General features: G+C 44.5%; 2 protein-coding genes across 3 annotated transcripts; both read right to left on the reverse strand.

The window, feature by feature from the left end:
* Window position 1: 1 nt before the first annotated feature.
* Window positions 2-11,759, reverse strand: TOP1MT (DNA topoisomerase I mitochondrial). Of its 2 annotated transcripts, none has more exons than XM_010709344.4 (14): window positions 11,514-11,759; window positions 10,268-10,383; window positions 8,470-8,591; window positions 7,577-7,699; window positions 6,913-7,100; window positions 6,444-6,588; window positions 5,404-5,547; window positions 5,019-5,204; window positions 4,270-4,338; window positions 3,321-3,435; window positions 2,750-2,877; window positions 1,901-1,995; window positions 926-1,075; window positions 2-445 (listed from the first exon to the last, which is right to left on the reverse strand). In XM_010709344.4, the coding sequence occupies exons 1-14, from the start codon at window positions 11,609-11,611 to the stop codon at window positions 343-345; spliced, it is 1,782 nt and encodes a 593-aa protein (XP_010707646.1). In that variant the 5' UTR covers window positions 11,612-11,759; the 3' UTR covers window positions 2-342. The 2 variants fall into 2 exon arrangements, with proteins under 2 accessions (XP_010707646.1, XP_010707647.1); XM_010709345.4 differs by lacking the exon at window positions 11,514-11,759 and adding an exon at window positions 10,936-11,211.
* A 658-nt stretch (window positions 11,760-12,417) lies between these two features.
* Window positions 12,418-18,884, reverse strand: LOC146544813 (uncharacterized). The gene is made up of 7 exons (XM_085221769.1): window positions 18,841-18,884; window positions 18,557-18,647; window positions 18,379-18,443; window positions 18,124-18,217; window positions 16,310-16,368; window positions 13,426-13,498; window positions 12,418-13,293 (listed from the first exon to the last, which is right to left on the reverse strand). The coding sequence occupies exons 1-7, from the start codon at window positions 18,882-18,884 to the stop codon at window positions 12,430-12,432; spliced, it is 1,290 nt and encodes a 429-aa protein (XP_085077895.1). The 3' UTR covers window positions 12,418-12,429.
* Window positions 18,885-20,690: the final 1,806 nt, after the last annotated feature.

Consider the following 20,690-nt stretch of genomic DNA (forward strand, 5'->3'; position numbering starts at 1 on the left):
ATAAGATTACACAGTTAATCCTATTTATTGGCACAGTTAAGGCTCTCAATCTTCTTCCAAGATTCTGGACGAGGAGGAAGGAAGAAGATATCCAAAGCACCTGGCAGCTCTAGAGAGGAATTAAAAGTTCACATTTAATTTGCACTCAGAATGAGTGTCACAAGTCAGTAGTATTTGCTTTTAACACTTGGTTTCTATTTTTTTTTAATACAAAAACCAGCATGAAACGCCTACAAACTTGTGTTAGACAACCATCCCACCTCTGTAACAACTGCAGCAGCACATAAAAAAAGTTATTAAACAGCACCAGATGAGCATGAGGCTAACAGGAAAGGTGCTTCCTCAGAACTCAAAGTCCTCATCAGTCATGTCGATTGCCCAAGCAAACTTCTCCCTCTGCGTCTTGTTGAAGATCTTCTCAATGGGCACACCAAACTTCTTACACCTATGGAGACCACAACGCAATGGGGAGACATCCCAAGGGATGCACTACCCATCCCAATTGGCTCCCACCATAGCCCACCATGTTCACTTCTGCAATTTCCTTAAGCCCCCAGAGGAAATTCACTTCTGCAATTTCCTTAAACTCCCAGAGGAAATTCACTTTTGTACCTTGCCTCTGTTGATAAATGTGCAAATTGTCCCTTCTGGTTTTAAGGCAAGAAGTGTCATCTTCCCTTGCTTACAAGGTACTGACTGCAAGGCAAGTTGCAGTTTTTGGCTTTGCTGATGGTTGGACCGGATGATTTTAGGAGGTTTTTCCCCAACTTTAATGATTCTGTGATCAACTCCAGAGCTTGGACAGGTTTCTCTGGCCAAACACCAAGTTTTTCCCCAAAGGCTCGAGCATGTACTTCTTCCCCAAAAGCAGGCAATCTGCACATCTCTAGAGAAACATCTTCCCCAGAGCATGTTCAAAGCTTACCAGGCTATGCTAATCCTGGGATCCAGGTAATTCAGCTTGGACGTGCCCAGAGCTATCTGTTTGTTCTCCTCCTTGTCTGTGGCCTGGACATTCAGCTTGACCAACTGTTCCTTCAGACGTTCCAACAGCTTCTTTTTCTTTTGCACATTGCTGAGGGGAAAGGAAGAGCAACACAGGGAGCAGGTTAAAAGGGGAAAAGCAGCAGAAGTGAAATACAAATTAGTTTCTCCTGTTTTTATGCTTTTTAGGAAAATGATGGGAAATGAACGAGCTTCATCTCAGTGATCTCTACACCCACTGAGTCTAGAAATAGCTCTAGGATGGCAAAGTGGAAGATTTAGTACCAGACTATGAGAGAAAAGTAGAATCACTAAGATTGGAAAATACCTCCAAGGTCATCAAGTCCAACCATCACCACCGTGCCCACTCATAGATTAATTATTTGAGAAATAAGATTGATTTATTTTTTGAACATTTTTGTACAAAGATTGGGGAAGTAGCAGACTCCATGTGCAAATGTGATCTCAGACAACCACGCTTGGGCTCCAGGAGGAGTAAATTCAGACAAGACTCACACTATGACTGCCGCATAGATTTGATATGCCACAGTCTACAGGAAAACACATATCAGGACCAGTCTGTGTATAGTCAGCTTCAACCCCAAGTTAAGCACTCTATGCACCACAGCATTTGTAGGATGACCCAGCAGTTTGCATTGAAGTCTAAATATTCATAGAGATGTGCCCTACTATAAAAGAAATGAATCTCTACAAGGAGTTATTTGGCAGTCCTACTGCTGCAGAGAACCATCCACAAAAGACCTTCATCCATCTGCCAGGCTCCCATGGGAAAGGAGGTACCCAGAAACGATTTCAGTTCCAATTAGCTGCATATAGGGTATTGGACCACAACATTCCCACCCACAGATGTGGGCAGAGGTCCCTCTGCTAACAAGAATTGAAAAGAATCACTCACGCCTCTGCTTTGGCATCTTTTTTGTCTTTTAACTCATCTTCAGCTTCTTCCAGCTCTTGTCGGGCTTTTTCCAGCTGTTCCTTCTTGGCATCAATCTGAAGTAAATAGAGTGAGTCCCAGCTCATGCCCCTCCATAGAGATTTCAGCTACCCTTACGACACCACATTGCTCCTCAATTTCTCATCAGCCCCACTGCAGCCCCCAGAAATAGCCCTGAGACTCATGCTAGAGCTCACATTACTGATGTCAGAAACACTTGCAGCACTTATTCACCTTATGCAACTGACCAAAGCTGTCTGGCTTATAACAGCATTGAGCCACAATCACAAAGGCCCAAGCTTGCTGGTAGGCTGTGAACAAAAGAGCTGAGGACAAATACAAAATCATAGTTTGTAGCATTTCTGTAGCAGACCCATTAAAATTTCAGCTGGTTCTCCTACAAGCCATCAAATTGTAAAACTTACTTCCATGGCCTTAAGCCATGCACCCAGCTTCATCTGAAGACAACAAATGATTGAAAAAAACAAACATATTCATGCCATTTGTGCTTATCCCATCCTTATTCCCCTAGATTGCTGGTATCTCTGCACTAATTAAAAAAAGGTGCTATTACTGATTCATTCCTTCATAGAATCGTTAAGATTGTAACAGATTATCCAGTCCAACTATCAACCCATCACCATCAATGTCCACTAAACCACTTCATCACTCAATGCCACAAAATTCCTTGCCATGCTTGCTCTATGCAGTCTCTTCAAGCATCGTGTTTTTCCCCCTCCTTTTTCCCCATTCAAGGGATATCAGCAAGGTGGGAACAAATCTGAGGACTCTTAGTTTGGTCAGCCTCACCTTGGTTTGCAGATTTTGCATTGACTTCTCAAAGGTTTTCGGCGTGGATCTCTGATGGTTGCACAGGATGGCCACAGCTCGGTTTGCTCGGTTGTAGGAGAGAAGCTTTCCAGCAACACTGTCTTCAGCTGGAAATGAAGCGCAGCATCACTATTTGTTTCCTTTCTGGGAATTGGGGAAGGCAAAGAACAGACCAGAACATCAAGTTGTTGGCCTTTGCCATAGGAGAGCAATAATGGTGGTCCTTTACCAATTTCTACAACCAAATGATCATGTCTCATCACTTGAAGGCAGGACAGAAATAACACAACCAACCAACAATGTAAAGAAGAGGAAAATCTACTCCCATCTTGATTGTCAGACTACCACTTAAGCAGGTGATTTGATTTTGCCACTTTGCATGGCTCCCAACCTGCTGCACATACCCATAAGCTACATACTACTCTGCAACATGATCCATGACCAGCCAAGGAAGAGTGGATAATGAGGACACCAAGGCAGTGGATGGATATCTGAGCCCACTGCCCCTACAACACAGTTGGAGTCACCACAAACATGATTAAGAACTAACGGTTTGTGAGGGCCTTGAGCTGCTCCTGCAAGGTGATGGAAGCATTGTAGGTCCTGAACACTTTGGCAGTCAAACCATTCATCAGCTCCTGAAGGTGTTTGTTCAAGATGACTGTCTGGAAGGCAAATGCAGGACAACATAGAGAGGAAAAAAAAAGGAAGAAGGAACAAGCAGAAGTCAAAACAAATCTTTTTTTCAGACCATCTTCTTCCTAAGCAAACTAATTAAACAGATAAGCTATACCTTGCATATTTACCCGTTGGCTCACACCCTAATGAAGACTAGGAGAAACATCACTAAAATTCGGAGAACCTTTGAAATTCAATAGCTTCTGCCCACATATATCCAAGAAGCCACATCTCACACTGAGTATTTCTCACATAAATTGCATTTGATATCTTTGTTCTAAAGAGCAGATGGGGCTAAAATCAGGCCAGAAGATACGAAAGGCCTATCACAGAGAAAGTTGATCCAGGCAGAGAGGAGCAACTTCTTACCTCTAAAGTTGGGCTAGCGGCTTTGTAAGGCACGTGGGCAGAAGGGGAGCATGGGGGGCAGCAGTCAATATCACATGCTGAAGAGGAGGTAAGAGGTTTTACCAAGGGGATAGCTTGGGAGAAGGCTGCAGCACATCACTCCAGCATGCTCTCACACTTCCACTGAGCCCCAGTTAGGTGTGGAAGAGCCAAATTGGTGAGGTTTGACACCTCCAGCAATGCCCTGAGCAGCATGTGGATGGGCAATTCCTCCCAGACAGGTCAGAGCAGAAACCACCTCCTTAGCAGGGACATGCATTACTTATGGGTGCATGCAGACATCTAGGCCTGCATTTGGGAAATTAGAGATATCACCAGTGGAAGAAGAATGGGAAGAGAAATAGAATTGTGATTGAGATGCTGAAATTTTATGGTTCAACAAAGGGTTCAAAAGTGGAGATGCAAAAACTTACAGAGAGCCTATCAAAGAGGTCATCACCCGGGTCTTTGTTCTTCATGAACAGCTGCAGGTTCTTGAACACCTAGAGAGGGAGAAGAAAGGATGGCCCTGGTCAAGGACAAAGAGCAAATTGACTCCAGACAATTCCCTCATCTCCATCAGCCTTCCCAAACAGCAGCACTCTGATTTGGACTTGCAGAATATACATCCTACCAAATCACTCACTGAATTTCAAGGACTTCCATTAGGACCTCAAGACAACGTTAGTGCCACAAGTTGTTTTCTCCATCACCCCTACCAGTAGCATTCCATCATCCCACACAAACAGCATCACCTATCCCATGGGCACACAAACAAACAATGGGGCCCGCGTTCAAGTCTTAATTCCCAGTAGTCAACTGGGGATGCTTCAGCAGGAAGTGTTACTTCTCTCATAGTTCATGGGCTAAAACAGCCTTGAAAGCCCTAATCCAAAAGTCTCCCCCCTTTTTGCAGGCCAGGAGTCAACACGTATACATTCTTATTGCACTGTACCCTTACAGTAGTGGAAAGGGGACAGTTGGTCTAGACAATCTTAGATGGAATCACAGAATCATTAAGGTTGAAAAAGACTTCTGTCTCTTGCACATACTGTTAATAATGGGGTCAAAACAATCTTCAGATACAGATTTGGGACTGATGACTATTAAATGAGCCAAGCCATCCAGTGAACCTTGTGCCACACTGCCACATGGCCATGATATCCATCTTAGCCACACTTACTGGCTTTTCCACCGATACTTTGTTGTAATAACGGATAGAATCTTTCCCAAGGAAGTCAAACTCCACCACATGCTCCTGCCCATCCAGCTCAGAGTGCAGCTTGATGTGCTCCACACGTAGGGAACAGCAGCCAACTGTGTCTGCAGTCTCCCCTTCTTCTTTCTCATTACCAGCTCTCAAGGCCAGCTGAAAGGACACACAAAGCCATAAATCAACCACTCCAGCCCACCAGAATTCTTCTTGAAAAGGTGAAGTAGACACAAACATCAGGAAAAAGAAAATCGTGGAGCTAGTAATATCCAGTCAATAAGAAGTGGATCAGGTTAGATAATGCCAACCTCAAAAGTAGCAAAGAAGCAAGGTGCCAAGGTGAGGCCACAGGTACCTTATCAATGAAGTAGAGGGCCACTGCTCTTTGTCGCTTCTTCATCTCTTTGGATTTCCAGTCAGCCTGGTACTGAGCACGGATTTTGTGGACAACATCCTTCAGTCTCCGGGCTACCTCAAACTTCTGCCAGTCCTTTTCCCCCTGGAAAGAGAAGCCAATGCACTGTCATTCAGCATCTCATCTTATTTCCATCCATGCCAGCCAGACTGTTCTGGGAACACAACTTCCAGGGTCTAAAAATTCAGAATATAGTGCCTTCCTGAGGGAAAAAAAATAATAATCCAAGAAATCCAGGAAAAAAAAAAAAAAAAAAAAAAGCAGAAACAACTCAACTGGAGTCTCGATGCCCTCTGCTGGCTGCCCTGGACTCAGGATCTTCACAAAATCTGAGCTGCTCATTGTCTGGATGCATCTTCTGCCAGCTTGTGGCCAGCATAAGACAAGCAAGGAGTCAACTGTTACAACACTGCACAGCTATAGCCACAGATTTTCACACACCATTAGTGTGGAATGACACATAATGCATGTATTCGGCTGTGCCTAACTTGCATGCACTTTCCTTATTTGCTTTGAAGAATGGAAAAAGCTTTAAGTCACCTTTCTCTCCCGTTCATTTCCCTCCCTCCCACAGTACTACAGATGGCCATCCCACCTCCTCCTGTCCTCCATTTGCTGACACAAACGAACCAAACCCCACGGACTCTAACTCCCCATGGGTTTTCTCAGTGCAAGCCCAGCTCTCAGCAGCCTTACCAGGATGCACGTGAGCAGCACAACACAGGGACAGCTCTACAAGTAGCAATCTGTCCCTAAAAACAGACTCAGTACTCAACAAAAACACCTTTTTCCCTCTCCCCCAACCACAACCAAGGGCATCCCAACTAATCTAGTTTTCTGCCTTTTTGAGAGAAAGTACATTTTCATTGGCATGCAACATCTTTGCAACATCATTCTATGATCTTCACCCCTATGACCTTTCTTCCTGGAAAGAGAGGAGTGACCATAGAGCTCCTCACAAAGAGCAGCATCTCACTGACCTTCAGCTTAGAGCTGGGATTCAGCATGATGTACTTTAAGGAGTTCTGGATATTTTCAGTCCACGAGGCCAGCCAGGTGACTGTGTTGTCAAAACGTACTTCCTTCCATTTATGCCCCACTGGTGGCTCAGGGATCTTGGAGTCCCTGTGGATAGAACAAGGATACAACCATTGGTTATATCAGATGATCTTAGAGGTGTTTTTCAATATGATTCTATGATTTGAAAGATCACAAAGGAGAAGAAACAGGTTGGCATCCCAATCATTTCTTCCCAGCAAGCTAAGGATGCCCAAAAAGTTGCATCATTGCTTACAGAAAACAGCCTGCTCAAAATTACTCCACAGTGCTATCAGTCTTTACTCTTTGGATGCAAGGCATAACAAGAGAACTAACTAACTTGTTTCCACTTACAGGAAACGTGTTGCTTACCCCATCCCCAAGAGTTTATCTCTTATCTCAGCAACTCACTTGCTGCAGTTGATGATCACATCTTCTGGCATAATCCTCTTCTTCAGCATTCCCATTTTGGGGTGATCACCACGTCCACGGAACAGCCCTGGAGGCTCAGTTTTGAAGTTGCCTATCTTCTCCCTGTGCCCATCAAGGATGCAATATCCATACTCCTCCTGGATCTTATCTGCCTCCTCCTTCAGTTTCTGAAACAAGCACCGTGTCAACCCATAAGACTAAGTTGAATTCCTATGACTTCTTTCCACTAGGGAAAAAAAAAAAGTGAGCAAGCACAAGGCAGTAAAGAGAGCTCAAAAGGTTAGAGAAAATTGATCAAAGGTTCAAGTTTACTTCATACACATTTATCCTCATGCACCTTGCAAACTCATATGGCAATGCAGTCCCAACATGACACGCTAATGAAGCAAAGGTCCACCATTTTCTGGACAGAGCAGAACCTCAACCCATGGACTAAGGATGACTGGTACCTTTCAAAGCCAGGAAATGTGCACTATTTGCAGAAAAACTTAATGAAAGATGTGATGGATGTGGTCCAAATGCCAAAGAGTTCCCAGATCAGGGCATAACCCACAAGGATGGGAGGCAAGAAAGAACTAAAACACCCTAAGCTGCTCCCAAAGCATATCGGTCAGTTCTAGGTATCATAAGAAACAGTTCTTACCTGCTTCTCCTCTTTGGAGAGTGCTTTCCGTGCCTCATTTTTGTCCACAAAGTACTTATGAATCTCCCTGAAGTCACACTTATCCAACTGCTTGATTATCTCTTGTTCCTGAGGCGTCATCTCCTGTGGAAGAATTGAAGAAGGCTGAGTATGGCACAGAGGGACATGGTGTAGTGGACATGGTGGTGATGAGTTAGCAATTGAACTAGATGATCTTAGTGGTCTTTCCCAGCCATAAAGTAATTAATGTAGGTGGCAAAAACAACTCTGTAGTGCTTTTTGGCTATGTTTCACCTCTGGAGAAAAGGAAATAAAGATCCTCACACCAGTTCATAAAAAAAAAAAAAAAAAAAGGCAGAGGGATGCAGCCAACCCAGATATTTTAGCTACATCCACCCAAGAGTAGATAAAGCTGTACCAGCAAGCGGCCAGGCTGCTCTGGACCCACAAAGAAGCAAAACACAACCAGCTGTGGAATGGAACAGACTTAAAGCTCTGCTACAGAAAGAAGGGGCTCCAAGAGCACACGCAGATGGTACAGCCTACAGAAGTGACACTGAAAGGTGGGATGTGCACAAGGAAGTGTCTCATTTGTGCATAAGGAATTTGCCATAGCGCTGCAGGACCAGAAGATTAATCTTTGAGAGGGATGAACGCCTCAGAGAAAACCTAGGGTCTATTTTGAGATAGTATCACTAAAACTCAGAAGTCCTAACTTGAGGAACTCAGGGATGCTTAAAGACAGCAAACCATGACCTATCCCCAAATAAACACGGAAATAAGAAGATACATCCCCCCAAAGCATCCCCTCCTTCCCACACGCAGTCCAAGGTCTTAACACTGGGTTTTAATGCAGAGGATTGACAGCAAGGAAAACACAATATGCAAGATACCTTCCTCCAGTCATTAAAAAAGTTGTTCTGGAAGATCTCTTTAGTCGTGTACTCATGATCAAGCATTTTTGCATAGAAAGTGGCAATTTCTTCCGTGGCTAGGCTCAGCTTCAGGGGTTTACCTAGAAAGGCAGAGGAGCATTAGCATTGGTTATAGGGACATCTCAATCCAGCAATCTTAGGAGACTGCTTGGTTGGTCCTCACGTTCAGCACAGTGCCCAGAGCAAGGACAAAGGCAGAAAATGGACACTGGCAGCCCACACACAGTTTTGCCTATGGATCAACACTGAGCACTCAGCACAGCAGGATGCTGCCACAACCAATTTGAAATCACACGCTATGTGTTCTTTTCCAGGAGAGTAGAGATCCTGAATTACACTGAGCTTACTGAGCCACAGCAGACTCTGTGCAATGAATTATAAAATCACTACAGTTAAAAAAAAAAAGACCTCTAAAATCATCAAGTCCAACCATAAAGCCATCAACACCATGACCACATCACATCCCTCAACAATGTCCCTCAGTCTCAAACTCTTGACTTAACAGGACAACATAGAAAGGTTTGCTTTCCCAACCATGGTCAGTTCCAGGTGCATGCTGAATAGCCAAGATACCACTCAGAAGTTTCACATCAAATCACATCCCACAAGATGTGGGATGAAACAATCAATGTGGAAATTCCACAAGTCATTTAGTGGAGGTGGCAAAGCCATCAACCTCTCTTGAATCAACGAGCTCAGGAAACATCTTGGCTCCTGCTAGAAAGCAAACATTTTAAAAATACCTTTTCTGGACAAGCCACAAAAAAAGCACCCTTCAGAGTCCCAGAGATGGTTCAATTCTGCACTAGATACTGATTTTGGGGTGTTGACTCCCACCTGAACTGCAGCAATAGTGACGGCACCTCCCCAGATCCCAAACTAAAGAACCAGCCCTGATGCACACCGCACAAATGGGTCTCCAGGAGCACAGAGGGCATCCAAACCCTATGCAGAACTACAAATAGCTGCTTCACATAGTAAAAAAAAAAAAAAGTCACTGGCAAACCTATCAATGTCTTAGCATGCCCTCTACTGACTGAATTGCCACATATCACATTTTCTCATATTGGCTTTTTATTTCCTCCCGTTATGAAGAACTACAAGGAATAGGAAGCCTCAGTGAGAAGCTGAGGACCAAGGCTCCCTGGGACTCCATGGGCTCCTTATTCAGTTATCCCTTAATTGGAACAGACTGCTCAGGGTGGTGGTAGAATCACTATCTCCAGAGGTGTTCAAGAAACATGGAGATGGGGTACTGAGGGATACGGTTAGAAGGAAAAATTGGTGATAGGCTGACAGACTTGATGTTCTTAGAAGTCTTTTCCAGCCTTAATGATTCTATGATTCTTGCTTCCATCCTTCAATTCAGAGGGAAGGATTCAGGGCTGGAGAATGGGGAGAAAGAGAGTCCAGCAAACACAGTATAAACCAAAGGAGAACAGTAGAAGCCTGTATCCATCCCCTCCTGGTCCACCTTTGCAAAGTTAGACAGAATCTTAAGGTATTGGCACTGATATGCATTGCATCACTTTGAGATACTCAGGGTCCAGCCCTGAGCATCCCACAGGCAAAAAAAAAAAAAAAAAAAAAAAGGCTGTAAGCAGAGGATCAAATCCCAGGTGAGGTTTACTCCAAAGGGATATTACGGCTCTTTTAATAAGTTCTCTGCAGCTTGCCTCTCCTATGTAAGAGGAGATACCAGCTCCTTAGCCATGCAGAAGACAACACCATGTGCCCCTTCCCAGGGTGAACCTACCATCATAATAAAATTGCACATCATCAGGCAGAGGCTCATAGAGAGGGACAAAGTAGGGTCCTTTGTGTTCCAGCTGTTTCCACTTCACCCCATCATTTGTCTTCTCTTCTTCCCACCTGGGATAGAAGCACATAGATCAATGAGATCAACCCTACCTCAGTGTCTGGGAACTTCTCCTGAGTAGTACCACAACATTTAAGTGAAATTCCATCACTCCAGACAATGCCTCAGTTTCCCCATTCTTTCAAACATGGAAAACAATGATCCAACCAAGGGAAAAACATCCTGGAGGAGGCAGAATGACCCAATGAGACACGTTCAGTGGGATGTGAAGGAACTGAGGGAGGGAGAGCAAAAGGAGAGAACCATCGACCAAACCTCCGGGGACAACCACCAACATGCCACCCCGAGCTACAAAAGATTCTCATTTTGCAAAGATGCAAGGGTTAAAATGGACAGGACATCCAGTCCTGTCCACTAAAAAATGCAAAAACAAAAGGGATCACGGTCATCCCACCATCCCATATTGCCTATGGTGTGATCTTCATGCAAATAGGATCTTAACGCACCACTCCCCCACCCCTGCGTGGCAAATAGGATTTTAAAAATGACTGCAAGTTGCAGCTGTAAAATAAGGATGCAAGTTAGATAGATTAAAAAACACTCACCCTGAAAAAAAAAAATTATAAATATTTTAAACAGAATATGAAAAAAGATAACTGGGGTTTGAGTAAAGAGGAAGAAGCAGCAGGCAATGCACGGAGACAAGCAGGGGATCTGCACCCCACGACTCTCAGAGAACTCCCAACATCTCTGGGAAAATGGAACCAGCAGGAAAGAAGAATAGCAAAATTTTACCACTGGAAACAAGCAAGCAAAAAGAAAAGCAGAAAACAAAGACTAGGAATGGAGTCACGTTGCTCGGCGGTACCCCGGAAGTGTTTCAGAAGAGGAATGTTCCACAGGAGAAGATTGCATCAAAAGCCGGATAGATTGCATCAAAAAGCACATTGTGCCAGGAAAATAAAAATATATGGGGAAAAAAAAAATATATATATATATATATTTTAAAAGATAACTAGGAAAATATAAAGATAAACACATATTAAATCAACAGGCTGCAGAAAATGTGGCTGAAAGTGCCTCTGAGAGGCTAGCAGTGATTTGCAGAGCGCTGTAATGCATCCACCTCTCCCCCCAAACCCATGCAACCCTCCGGCCAAGCAAAGCAAACCCCTGAACTCACCTGCTGCAGCCCCCTGACCCTGCACGGAAGGCAGTGGGGATGAACGGAGGGCGAGGGACCCCTCGGCCAAGCAGCGAGGTGGCCAAACACCGATACATCCCACCCGCAGCCCACAGAGGTGGTCATCCCCAGCATCATGTCCCAGCAGCCTGTTACCAGCTGGGGCACGCTGGCATTGCCCAAAGCATTGCCATGTGAAGAAAACACCCGCTGTTGGTTGGGGTTGTGGCACTTCCCCCACGTGTTGGAGCAATGGAGCCTTGTGGGAAATGTAGTTCTGTGTGTGTGTGTGTTTGCATGCTTTGAGGCAATTCAGCCTAACACACGACTTAAGCAATGCAGCAGCACTGCTTTTTATGGAACAGGATTTTTTTTTTAAATAAAATCTATTTTCAAAACACGCTGTGTCCCACAAAATCATTTCCTAAGGTCTGGGGTTGTTGGAACTAAATGATCTTTCCAACCAAAGTTGTTCTATCGTTGTATGATTTGGGTGATACCCATGAGCATCCCTGTTTGGGATAACTGGGATAATGCCCAGCAGCTCCATACAGCCCAGAGTTTGTGACAGGCTGGAAAGGGGTTTGTTGATCACCTCCTTTCACCAGCCACGAGCACCTATCTTGCTTGGTTGGACATCAGCAAAGCCAGTTCAGGAGGAATATGTATTCTTATAGTAGTACGTACCATAAAAATATCATATGAATACTATTATGTAGTCACAACCTCCTGTTATCTCTCACCTCCTTCCAATTGCCCAAAGCATCAAGTTCAGGACCTCAGAAAATACAGCCAAGCAGTTAATAAAAATATTAATAAAAAATAGAAAAGTTTCAGTTTTATCCTAAGAAATAAAATTAAAAGCCTCATTACATTCAAGTTAAATCTGCTCAGAGGCCAAAAACATGCAGGATGCTTACCATTTCCACTTGTTTTCTGTTTCTTCTTTCTTTTCTTTTTCTTTTCTCTCCTTTTTAACCTTTTTGTTGTTATTCTCCTCTCCTTCATCCTTAGATTTTCTTTTCTGGGTTTTCTTTGGGGTCTCTTCCTCTTCACTCTTCTCCTTATTTTTCTTCCCCTTCTTTTTCTTTCTCTCTTTTGGCTTTTTCTCTTTGTCTTTCTGCTTTTTCCCCAGCATATCTCCATTCTCCACCTCCTTTTCCTCAGTCTCTATGCTCTTAATCTGCCCCCATCCCTTTTCATCCATCTCCTCCTCCTTTAGTCCTTTTCCATCTTCACTTTCCTCTCCTTCATTTCCCACTCCTAATTCCTCACCTAAGCTTTCCAGCTCTTGCTTCTCATCCACCTTTTTCTCCTTCTTTATTTTCTTCCTCCCCTGCTCCTCCTCCTCCTCCACTTTTACCTTCTTGCGTTTCTCCCCTTTCCCTTTCTGCTTTTCCCTTTCATCAGCCCTTCCCCGTGTGCTGCTGCTCCCTTGCTTGGCTTTACCCTGTCTGACTCCACAATTCCTGTCCCCATCAGCACCATCTTCCTCCTTGATGTCCTCCATCACATTCCCAATGCTTTCCTCAACGCTTTCCTTTTTGGTCCCTCCTTTTCTCAACAAATTCTCCTTCTGCTTCTTTGGCTGTCCCTTCTTCTCTGTTTCTTTTTTTCTTTTCATGCCTCTGGCGTCCCCTTTCTGTACTAGGACATGGGGGTCTAGCTCTTTTTCCACACTCTCCCGCAAAGCAGTGACCTCCACAGCCAACCCTGAAGCCCCAGGCTCTCCAGAGAGGAATGCAGCCACACCATTATCACCTCTACTTGGCTTGAGGAGCTGCAGGAAGCAAAAAACAGGGGAAAAAAGGTTGACATTGGGAAAGGAGGCAAAGCAAACAGATGCACAGAGGAGGACCATAACACACAAGATTGGGTTTGGGGAACCATGGTCACCCCATAGCTTTCCTACCCCAACGTTGTCCTCTCTCTCTGAAAGCTGCTGTCCCACTACAGGTCCCTCTCTCCGGGATTTACTCTTCGACCTGTAACAAACACACAGCCTCTTCTCATAGCAGAATGGCTGAGGTTGGAACGGACTTCTTTGTCCATCTGATCCAAGCCCTGCTCAAGTAAGAGCAAGTTGCCCAGAAACAAAATTTTAGGCACAAGAGGAAGGACGTAAAACTACTAAAAGGCATCCAAAGGAAGACCATGAAGATGGGGAAGGATCTAAAGGGCAGTATATAAGAAAAGCAGCCAAAATCACTGTGTTTGTTCAGTCCAGAGCAGAGGAAGCTGAGGGAGATCTCATAGCAGCCTACAACTCCCCAGAGGGACAGTGCTGAGCTCTACTCTCTGGTGACAGTGACAGAACCAGAGGGAATGGCATGAAGCTGTGACCCTATGGAGAGGGTCAAGTGGATGTTAGGATCTTCACCAGAGTGGTGGGCATGAAATAGGCTCCCAAGGGTAGTGGGCACAGCCCCAGACTGTCAGAGTTCAAGGAGTGTTGTGACAACGCTCTCAAACATAGGATTTGGATTTTGAGTGGTCCTGCATGGAGCCAGGAGTTGGTCTCTATGATCCTTATGGGTCCCTTCCAACTTACAACATTCTGTGATTCTCAGCTTCTCCACTCAGCAGAGCTGCTCCAGGTCAAGAAGCATCTTTGTAGCTATTCATTAGACCCTATCAAATATATTCAGGCCTCTCTTGTACTGGGGAGCTCAGAATTTTAGTAAGATGCAGCCTCTGCATCTTACATAGGGAAAAAATAAGGGATTGCTCCTGAACACGATCACATCTCCTCCAGCACAGCAGCACTCCATGCTGCAGCAGGTGAAGATAACCCAAAGCAGCATAGATCAGCCTTTATAGGAATGGGATGGCCTGTTTGCAGCTTACAGCATGACATTTCCCCTGATGGGATAAGAAGAAATGTTTTCAAACTAAAAGAGACTGAATTTAGACTGAATATAAAGAAGGTTTTGTTTGTTTTCTCTTTTACAGTAAAGGTAGCGAAGCACTGGAACAGGTTACCCATTGAGGTAGTGGATGATTCATCCTTGGAGACATTCAAGATCAGGCTGGACAGGGCTCTGAGCACCTGCCTGAACTGTAGATGTCTCTGTTCACAGTAGGGGAAGTTGGACTAGATGACCTTTAAGAGGCCCTTCCAACTCAAACAATTTTATGACAAAGCTCAAATGAGCAGGACCATGAGATCTCCTGATCAAACGTAGACACATCATGCCCATGGACATCTCCAAGAACCCCTGCCTAGTGAACAGGACAGTTCTGCAGGGTTTGGTGAATAAAGGACATGGAGGTGGCATCTGAACATCATGGAAACAGTGGAGGAAGTGGTAGCCTTTGGGTAAGACAGGCTTCCATGACTCTGAGGATTTGCAGACAGACACCCTCACATCCCTCTTAACAAGGGAAACAGAGGGTCAGCACGATAAGGAAGAACAGAACCCCTTAATCAAAATAGGCTGCAGGATGACAAGGAACATCCAGATCTGTAATCTCCACTGGCAGCAACGTGTGGGGAAAGCAGCAAAATTTTATCAAAGACATCAGGTGAATGTTTGGAAGCTCTGTGGCATGTGCCAATACCATAAAGAACCAACTTTCCTGTATAAAGAATGCCAGAGCATCAAACAAGCAAAATCAATTTCAACAATGGGAGGGAGATGTTCCACTAATTTCTAGGAGAGCAGTGCTAAGTTACTGGACTGCAGGACTCTAGAGCAAACTAGGCTTCTAGAAAACCGTCAGAGTTTCTCAGGGTGGAGGAGAAAATGCCCCAGAAAGGCAAAAGCTTGGGGATCAGCACCAACAGCCTATTCTGCATCAGGGAGGAATAACCCTAGTTGCTGGCATCAACACTTCATCACAGCAAGCCATTTGATGGGGTCTTCCCACCCTGTCTTCAGATCCCTATGAAGAGTCAGCATTCCCACTCTTCACCAGCAGTGCCTCATGGCTCCCTAACATATCAAACTCAAGACCCTAAATAGCTCTCCCATGTCTCACCAGGCTGCCCCATGTGGGACGCACAGCCTACAGCCAAGTTAAAGTATGGCTTTGCAGTCAAATCCCTGGAGAAGAACTTGTTTTCCCACAGCCCAAGCCCCAAAGCAGCCCTGGGGAAATGACACCAGGGAGATGGCCCAGTCCGGATGCATTTTTGGAGTATTGCACAATTTTCACTAAACTCATTAGTGCAAATAACTAGGCAAAATACACTTCAATATTATTAGGAGCCAGTTGATTTGTGACTCAGAAGGCAAAGTCCTGCAGCCTTTTCAGAGGAGATCCTTCCCCAAAAGGTCTTATTAGAGGCTTCTCACTGGACATGAAAGCCCCTGCCCCTGCAAGGTGGAGAGGATCAGCCTGCTGAAGGCCAGCATTATGAATGCAGGTTCCTATCTCTACCCAGATCTAGCATAGGGAGAGGGATAGAAACACCCTTTTCCCAGGCACTGTGAGACTGCTTGTCCCCCTTAGTGTTTCCTCACCGCCTACTTTCCACATTTATGTAGGTATGTGCAGCCAAGCAATTGTGTCTTGCTGACTTGAGCATCCTTCTATGCTTTGAGAGGTCAGATCAGGCCAGGAGCCTCCCACATCCACCCAAAGCCCAGGTTACACACTCAAATTCTACTTGCATTGTTTTCTGGCCACCTCTGGGGGCCCACCAGAGGCACCAGTACACATCCAAGCCCCATAAAGGCATGAATAGTGGGGTAGTCTCAATGATAAAGGAGATAAAGGATAAGTTTCCATTTCTCTGCACACACACGCACAAAAAAAAAAATAAAATAAATCAAGAAAACATCCTGATTTACCTGGATGAGTCCTTCAGTCCCACTGATGACCCTTGGTGGAAGGTGGAATCAGTTTCTTCCTGGAGGGGATTAGCAGCATTGATGCAGCAAGGGGTTAAAAAGGCAGAGTTTGCATGGGTATCCCAACAGCAGCATTGCTCTCAAGCAATCACCCAGCTTCTTTGACAGTAGCCACCCAGGCCATAGTCCCTGCATCCCACGAACATCCCCTTCCTCAGCCACCTCTTCTAGAAACCCAGAGCCCAAAACAGTGGGCATAAATTATCTCCAAACACGGAGGCACCTTTGAGGTTTTATTAGGTTTGGAAAACCATATCTTAACTTCACTGCCAAAAAGGTATTTTGTAGAGCACAGCCACAAGAAAAATCATCACCCGCTTTATCCATATGCTTATTAGATGTACTGCTGTTACTGGGGACACTGGGGCCAGGATGCTAGAAAGATGGGAGTGCTCCAAAAAAGATGCTTCTAATCACAGCTTACATGCATTCAGGCCAGCTTATTCCTTACAAGGTTAAACAGCCATTGTAGCAGATGGCAGAAAGAAAAGAGATGCAAGGGGCAAAGCCATAGGTGGGAAATACAATAAGAGGGAACAGCAGGGAAGGAAGTGAAGGAAAAAAGCAAAACCACAGGAGAAATTGAGGACAGGATCTGGAAGCAAATGCACTCAGGTTGGACTCAGAGCCCCCAAAATCTGCCAACCAACATACAAGGCTATGTCCAACGACGCACTGCCCTGAAACCCATGCCAGCTTCAATCAGTGCTTGCCAAGCACTGGGGATCTTGTTAAGAAATTCTGACTCCCTGAGTTTCTCTTTCCAAAAGCTTTCAAGGGAGGCCAAAACCACACAGGGATTTTTCTTGAAAGCTGCTCATGAGAAGCATCTGGGTTAACTCATTAAGGGGTAAGAAAGCTGAGTTAATTATAGGTTGGTTATGGCAATATGCACTTCTGTTCTCTGGGAATATGCCTGCTCTCAGATTCACAATCATCCAGCCGCCATCAGAAATTAGGTGGTCAATTCCAGAGCCAGGCTTTTCCACAGAAATCCTGCATGCAAATGCTACTGAGAATGGTGGCAATAACAGGACATCAATCACGATGCTTTTAGGTTTCAAGGCTGCAACACAGCTCCAGTTGGGAAAGGTCAACATTTTCAACACCATTTGAAAGAAAGATGGAGACTCATCATGGGAGGGTAAAAGCATATGCCAAGTATCCCTAAAGCAGCAAAAAAAAAATTCACCAAGGGTTCTGCTATGGCAAAAACCTCCATGGATTTATTGCCAGTCCTGGATATCAATACAAAGTACTGCAAAACTTCTCCTGAGGTCTACGTGGAGATGGGGCTCCACCTACCCCTACCCAAGTGAGATATATTAACGTGGGTAATGCAAGATATACAGAGAATTGCCTTGGATACATGCTTCCTAGCATTATCTCAAGAGCAGCAGCAAGTCATACAATCATAGAATAGGGAAAACTATTAGCAAAGGCTAAATAAATCAAAGGAATGTTGTTGGGATGAGACCTAACCCAGTCTCATGCTTGGGTGAGCCATCACTGGGTGCTTCCCATTAGGGCAAGCTCACACTCTTGATCAAACACTAAATACATTGGATGCAACCTCAATGCCACCCACATCTACTAGTAGGAGCACACAAGCTTCAGTTCTTTTATTTAATTGAAGTTGCTCAAAGGATCCTTTTTGTGGGCTCACACCAACCTACAAGACACTATCCCCACAGCTCCCTTGAAAGTAAACTAAGAGTGTTTTTGAATCCCTTAGCACAGAGACCACCACATACCAACAAGGATGCATCTGCCTCCTTCACTTGAATCCCATCTTGCCAGCTTGAGCTGAGATCTTTCTCTTCTGCAACCTCATGCCTTAGAGAGCTTCTTGGACAGAAAGAAAAGAGAAGACACGTTTTTTCCAATTAATAAAAAAAAAAAACTACTTTAATCATAATGATGATTCCAACCTGGAATAGGCAAAGCCTCACAGCTCCCATCCCCTCCCAATAAATGCCTTCAACCCTCCCATCCAGCTAAGGAGTTACCTACTGATGGTGTTCTCCTGCAGTGGCTTCTCCTTGACTTTCTTCTTCCCTTTCAGCACAGCAGTCTACATACCAAGAGAAAGGAGAAGTTAATGCAATGGGTTTAGTGCCTGTGAAACACCAAGGCACACACAAGAATCATCTCCATTGCCCAAGTATAGAAAGAGCTGTTAAGTACCTGCCCCGTGCATGGTATTTCTTCTGGTTGCTCCTTCACCTGAGTTGTCTTCAGCATCCCCTGCTCCTTTTCCAACATGCTCTTTTGCTTTCTGAGGATGATAGCAAATTTATCCCATAGAGGCCAACCTCTCTGCAAACGCTTTGGTGACAATAACCCATAGCATACAGCTGCACTGCATGATCTTACCAGAAAAAAAGCACTCCCCAAAAGGACAATTAATGAGCTGCCTACTAGAACTAGCTGCAACAACATAAAACCCCAAGCCCCACCATGGTGCCCACCGACTGCTGCTGTCCTTTGTCTTTTTGGTCCTTGAGACCCCCATGGCTTCACTGATGCCTCGCTCTTCAGGATGGGACACAGAGTTAAGGCAGCATTCCCAAAGATGTACACTGCAAGAAGATGGAGATGAGTGACAACACCCCAGCAACGCTCTCAGGGGAAACCCTACTGAGTGCTCGCTCTGTAGCTCAACTTCCAAAAGGACAAGCAGCAAAGCATTAAGCTTAGCTCCTAAAATGTTGATAGCTTCGTTTTCAATGCTCTGTCCCAAAATAAATCCCCATGTAACATTAATAGCTTCATAAAAGTAGACAGGGATTGTGTGCTGGGCTGGATTAGCACCCAAAAGATGCAACACAAGTTACTCATGGCACTGAATATACTCAAAAAAAAAAAAAAAACGATCAGAGCCAAAATATAATAAAACATAGCAAATATGCAAATGCACAGTTAAGAATTTGATTTTACAGTTAGGACACCATCTCCCCTCCTTTCCACTGCTGCAGCAGGAAAAAATCTCCCTAAAAATTATTGCTTCCCCCTTGAAACTCAAGGTCTAAAAGAATGCAAGAAATAAAGCTCTGATTTCAATGACATTAAGGTGATCCTCAACTATGAATGTGCTTCCCATCAAGGAAAAATAGTGAATTTTCTAAAGACTGAAGAGCAAGCTATAAAGAACCATAATATACCCTAAAAACTCTCTAAGAAATAAGAAACACTTTGAAGACTTCTTCTGTTTCACCAGCACTTCTAGAAATGTGAGAGCTTACAGCTGCTGGTAAGACTATTTTCACCCAGCACAGGGTAATATCCTCAAAACCACTCAAGCTAGAGAAAGCCTCAACCTCCACCCAACTACTCCCCAAAAGAAAACATCCCCCATGAAGTCAGTTTATTTCAAGACTCTCTTGGTCCTGATTGGAGGCTCCCAGCCTAAAATACACCTGGGGAAATGAAGCTTTCAGCCCCCAAAATGAGTTTAAGGAGAAACCTAGCAAGAATGCTTTTAGCAAGAGGACAAAAGGACTTGGTATGACTTTGGAAAAAAAGCAACCTTTTCTCTTCCAGAGGATTTCACCCCTGCTATCAGATAATTAGAAGTCTAAACGCAGTCTTTCTCACCTGCTTCATACCCATCAGAGCCCCATGGTTGAAAGCAGAGAGTGTTTAAACCCAGGCACTGGATGCAGAGCTTGAAGTCTCATAGGTACTTCTGGCCATAACTTTCACCTTGAAGCATTCACCCATGCTGCTCTCTCCAGCCCTACTCAAACAGGTGAAACTATTGATTGCACCTACACTCATTCCCATCCAATACCTCTTTGCAGCTGAGGATCTCCTCCTTTGCAAAGGGATCTCCTCATCAGCAGCATATGGGGTTGGTGGAAAAGGGGCTACAGGTGACTCAGAACACTTCAATCTCAGTTGTGCTCGTGGACGTGATCTGTGTAGTTGTAGATTGATGGTTTTGACATGATGATATTGATTCTTTTCCAACCGGAATGATCCTATGGGTACTTTGCATGGCACAAAACATGACCTTTGCCCCAAAGTTTGATTCTAAGGAAATTTTTACCCACTGTCCCATATTCTATGATTTGGGCTAGTAGCTCTTCCACCATAGATCTGGTGCTAAAAGGGATGTTGTGTAAGGTGGTCTCGGATGTGGTAGATTGATGGGTGGACGTAATGCTTTTAAGAGTCTTTTTCCAATCTATGTTATTAAATGGGCATTTTGCATAGCAAGATACGTGACCATTGCCTACCAAGTTTGGTTTTTAAGGAAACTTTTCAGCATCACTCCATATATGGGTAAATAGCGGGGCCCTGTGTTCCCTTGGGAAGG

Source organism: Meleagris gallopavo, chromosome 3 (assembly GCF_905368555.1).
Source record: "Meleagris gallopavo chromosome 3, MGAL_WU_HG_1.1, whole genome shotgun sequence".
Taxonomy (NCBI): domain Eukaryota; kingdom Metazoa; phylum Chordata; class Aves; order Galliformes; family Phasianidae; genus Meleagris; species Meleagris gallopavo.

Bases quoted from the DNA above. Each gene is read 5' to 3' on its own strand.
- LOC146544813 (XM_085221769.1), bottom strand. From the start codon at position 18,884: ATGGGGGTCTCAAGGACCAAAAAGACAAAGGACAGCAGCAGTCG. The intron at 18,218-18,378 runs GTAACTCCTTAG...TTTCTGTCCAAG, and splicing joins CAGGAGAACACCATCAGTAG to AAGCTCTCTAAGGCATGAGG. The intron at 13,499-16,309 runs GTAAATCAGGAT...TGTTTGTTACAG, and splicing joins GGACTGAAGGACTCATCCAG to GTCGAAGAGTAAATCCCGGA.
- TOP1MT (XM_010709344.4), bottom strand. From the start codon at position 11,611: ATGTATCGGTGTTTGGCCACCTCGCTGCTTGGCCGAGGGGTCCCTCGC. The intron at 5,548-6,443 runs GTCAGTGAGATG...TTCTCTTTCCAG, and splicing joins ATCCCAGCTCTAAGCTGAAG to GGGGAAAAGGACTGGCAGAA. The intron at 4,339-5,018 runs GTAAGTGTGGCT...CTCCCTCTCTAG, and splicing joins AAGTATCGGTGGAAAAGCCA to GTGTTCAAGAACCTGCAGCT.